This window comes from Nicotiana sylvestris, chromosome 11 (assembly GCF_000393655.2).
Source record: "Nicotiana sylvestris chromosome 11, ASM39365v2, whole genome shotgun sequence".
In the NCBI taxonomy this organism is placed as follows: Eukaryota; Viridiplantae; Streptophyta; class Magnoliopsida; order Solanales; family Solanaceae; genus Nicotiana; species Nicotiana sylvestris.
The window spans coordinates 153,209,245-153,213,665 of record NC_091067.1 but is presented as its reverse complement, the minus strand read 5'-3'; the positions used below and the strand labels follow the sequence as shown (position 1 = coordinate 153,213,665).

The window sequence follows — 4,421 nt, the reverse complement described above, 5'->3', positions numbered from 1 at the left end:
TGCGGGGCGGCTTCATCACTGTATGGTTGATCGACAAACCGACCAACATCTCTCTTTGGCAAGAGCTTTGGGGAACTCGATATTTTATCAACCCTTCTTGGTGTTCTCTCATTTGGTCCCGAAGCACTTTGTTCTCGTTCTCCATTTCCGCCATCTTTTTCAAAATGGATGTGAGGGTGTCGTCACCAACACTATTAATAGTGTTATGAGTAATACCTATCATTGGAGGAGGGAACGGGCCACGTTGCTCGACCGTTATTCATGAAGTGCAAGTCCTTGCATTTTCTATAACTGTATCTTGAGCGGGCTTGTGGAGGATGCTGGTTAGCATGTCAGTTAGCCAAGACTCGAGGAGGTTTTTTACTGTTGGTGGCGCCTCTTCCATCCGGACATGGAAGCTCATTTACCGCGAGACGTTGCGATACTACCTTGAGAATGAGGTGGCGTGCCTCGCCTGGGAGAGGCATTAGGCGTTATATCCTCACCTTCTATTTCAGAAACCTCATTGATTGTGTTCAAGAGGTTGGTTGTGAGGTCCCTATTACCCTCTTTCTTTCTTCTCCATTACCTGCCATATCGGATCTGTGCGTATAAGGAAAAGGAATTTTGTTCTTTTTTTTTGTTAGCAATCCATGCTAGTTGTAGATCTAGAGGAAACTAAATATTTAACTAGAAAATCCTCACAGACGGCACCAAATTTTTTGACCAAAAAATATAAACTTTCAGTTAAACTATTAAATTTTATGTAATGAAGGGTTAAACTTAGTTAATAATAATATCTCTAGATATAGAACATGACAGTTTAGATGATATTGGATAAAATCGGTGAGAGATTGAAAATCAAACACATTTAATACTCCAAAAGATATGGATAACAATGGGGGAATAATTAATAATAAATGGCATTTACGTAAATAGGGGGAACGATTCACCCAATAATGAATGAAATGGATGATTGTTCCTTCTGACAATGATGAATGACAAACAAATTTTCAAATATTCAAACTATTCTCGGATCTGATGGAAAGGTATGGGATAATGTGTGTAAGAATATTGTAAAAGGTAAAGCTTGTATCTTTGCTAGAGAGAGAGAATCTTCTTCTGAAAAGTGTTCTTATCAAGTCAATGTTACATGCCTTCCCCAATTATCTCTTTTTCTATGAGACATGTCCCTAAAAAACCCTAATAGTACAAGTGCAGAGAATATTCAATAGAATATTCTCTTTAATATCTGATTACAAAAACTAGTCGTTATTGTTCTGTCCTTGGTGCTCGACCTCGATCGTTGTTGACAGCCCGGCCACGAATCCCACTGCTTCCTGGTCGACCTCGACTGCATCTTTTTCTTAATGTCGCTTTACACTAAATTCCCTTAAGGCAGATTTTGGCCTATACATATACAAGTTTAATCATTGCATAATCACCTCATTAAAATAGATAGTTTTATAGAAATCATAAGATTGTCGCCAAATGAGAACAAATTTATGCACTTCTATTTTTGCGGAAACAAACTTTTGCAAGTAGTCCCTCAAGTGAAATATGGTGAAGGGGATTTTCATTACACTTTAAGGAGACGCTTGGCAGGTAGGATAAGAGATAACAATTTTGGGATAAAATGCAATATTATTTTATCTCGAATTTGCTTATTGGCATTAATTAGTCCCATGAATTATTTTATACTAAAATAATGTAACTATCCCATATAAAAAGTGGGACAACTATATGGGATAACTAATAACCAAACTGTTTGACCAAAAAAGTGTTACCTTCCGATTAAAATAATTATACTTGTTTATTGAAGGATTAAACTTAGTTAACAATAATTTTCCCAGATGCAAACTCCGAAGAAGTGATTAACGTGTAGACAGATATGGAAAAGAATTAATAATAACAATCAATGAATATCCAAAGAAAGTGAGAAATAATAAAGGAGTGACTAGCAATAAATAACAACAAATAACATTTAAGTAAATAAGATTAATTTTTCACCCAACAATGCATGAGCTAGATGAGTGTTCCCCCTAACAATGATGAGTGACAGATAAATCATAGAATATTCAGACTATTCTCAAATCTGATGAAAAAGTATGGAATAATGTAAGCAAGAATGTTGATGAAAAGGTAAATTTTCCTAAGAGGAAGGCTGCTTCTCCTTTGGAATCTGTTCCTATTGTGGTTGCAGCTAAGTCAGCTCGAGAATCTCCTTGTGTTCCTACGTCAACTGCGGCCAGGTCCACTCGGTTGTCGACCCCATCTGATGCTGCCTCTGCATCGGTTTCTTCTCCACCTGCGGGTACTTATCGTCTTGTAGACAAATAAGGGGAGTCATCGCTGGGCAGCGAGGATTTGGTTCCCCGTAAAAGAAGGCCGGTGGAAGGTAGCGATAGGGTTACCCGAGCTATAGGTTTAACCATGGTGATTACGTCATACGTGAGACAACGACCATAGTGCTTGAGGATGATGTCGAGTTGTCATTTGAGATTCCGCCCTTGGTTGAGGCCGTAGAGGGTGTGCCTTTTCCTGATGCCACGACAGAAATCGAGACACCGTCTGCGAGGGTTTCTACTGCGAGGGTTTCTGATACTTTACGGCAAGATGAGCCAACTACCTCGCGACCAGCTGATGGTCCTTCTTCTCCAGTCAACGTGATAGGTAAAGGCGTTGCTAAGGATGGGCATAAGACGGGTTGTGATCTTGACACCAAGGAGATGAGGATGATGGGGGAAGGGTTTACCCGGCTTGAAGAGAGACTAGAAAGGCCACGCGGACCATTGCGATCTCCATGGATCGAGATTTGTTGGTGAATACGGAGAACGTGGTTCCTTCACTAGGTCCCCTCTTCTGAAGTGGAGGGTAAAACCCTTGAAAAATTGGATGATTCTACCCTATCAAGGAGCATAGTCGTCCTTGCTCTTAGAGTAAGCGTTTTGTCTTTTGTTTCTCAAGTTCAACATTTTTGTGCTCCGTTCTTACTTTTTGTTTTCTTCTTTCTATATTTTTATGTAGACTGTGGTTTTGGAAATTAAGAGTGCCCAGAGAGAGGAGAAGCGTAAGGCCCTTTTCTGAAGATGGAGAAAAAATACCGTAAGTACTGTGGCAAGCACCACGAGATTTGTAGGCGGTTAACAACAATTTTAGGCTCTTCAAAACGAATTGAAGGAGAAAGATGACGAGCTGATGAGGGTCATCAAAAAATGCAGCATTCTTGAGGGAACGTTGAGAACCAAAGAAGAAGAGCTCAAGGTCAGCAAGGTCTTGGAAGCTCAATGCGGCAATCTCCAACCCCAGGTGGTCTCACTGCGTGCCGAGCTTGAAGAATGTCAATTAAAATTGAATGCTTTAATCAGCAAGGTCGCTAAAAAGGCAGAAGATCATGAAAAGGCGGAGTTAGCTCGATTGGGGGCTATAAGGAAGGCGAAGGCTTTGGAGATCATGGTCCGTGTTCTGCGTTCCGAGAGGGAAAACGCCTTGGAGATGGTGAGGCTCAAGGAGAAGCGGCTTAATGAAAGGATTGGCAAATTGGCAAAAGAGGCTTCTGGATTTTTTGATCGAGTCACCGTTCTTGAAGCCGAGAAAGCCCAATTATTAGTTCGGTCATCGTTTTCTCGTGGGTCTGGTTTTCCTAATGTTCCCCGAGATATATATGAGGAGTGGATTCATGCCGAGGCCCAGCTAGATATATTAAGAGACCTAATGAGTGTGGGAACTATTTCAGAGGTCGTCTTCGAGGATGCTCGTGTTAAGTCATGTAGGGCTCGGGTTGCTTGTGGCTACGATCCCGCTATACCGAAGGCCGGTGATGATGAGGAGGATGTGAGTGTGGATCAGATTGAAGAGGATGCCTAGTATGAGGATGAGTAACCTGATGGTGATAGTGAGGGCGAAGGGGCAGATGAAGATGGCTTAGGTGATCAAGTTGATGATGCTGATAGGCTAGGCAACGATTATTAGTTTTTTCTTTCTTTTTTTTGTTTAGCCGCAGACTTGTGCATTTTTTTTGTGGGCATCTTTTCGAGTCTTTGTAAAAAAATATTCTAAGTATGAAATACTAGTTGTGTTACTCGTACCTGATTCTTTTTTCTTCTATTCAAGCTTGTATGTTTGTTGATTTTGTTGCTTGGTTGCCTTAGTCGTAATAACTTAGCTCAAGTGGGTTGAACGAGGTTGAAACAAAACCTTGGTTTGATCATGGCTGAGGGTCAGTGGATGTTAGTTTGAATGTGGTCGAATGTATTGTATGTTTATCTATGGCTGAGGCCCGATTACTTGTTGATTCGAACAAGATCGAGTATAACCAATGCTTAATTAGGGCCGTGGGCCGACTAGGTGTTGATTCGAATGAGGTCGAGTACAACCAACACTTAATTAGGGTCGTGGGCCGATTAGTTGTTGATTTGAACTAGGTCGAATATAACCTGTAC

General features: G+C 40.9%; 1 protein-coding gene across 1 annotated transcript; it reads left to right on the top strand.

Moving 5' to 3' along the window:
* Nucleotides 1-329: 329 nt before the first annotated feature.
* Nucleotides 330-3,846, top strand: LOC138881870 (uncharacterized). Its single transcript, XM_070162157.1, has 5 exons — nucleotides 330-440; nucleotides 2,053-2,293; nucleotides 2,449-2,728; nucleotides 3,007-3,084; nucleotides 3,201-3,846. Exons 1-5 carry the CDS (start codon nucleotides 330-332, stop codon nucleotides 3,844-3,846), a joined length of 1,356 nt encoding a protein of 451 aa, XP_070018258.1.
* Nucleotides 3,847-4,421: the final 575 nt, after the last annotated feature.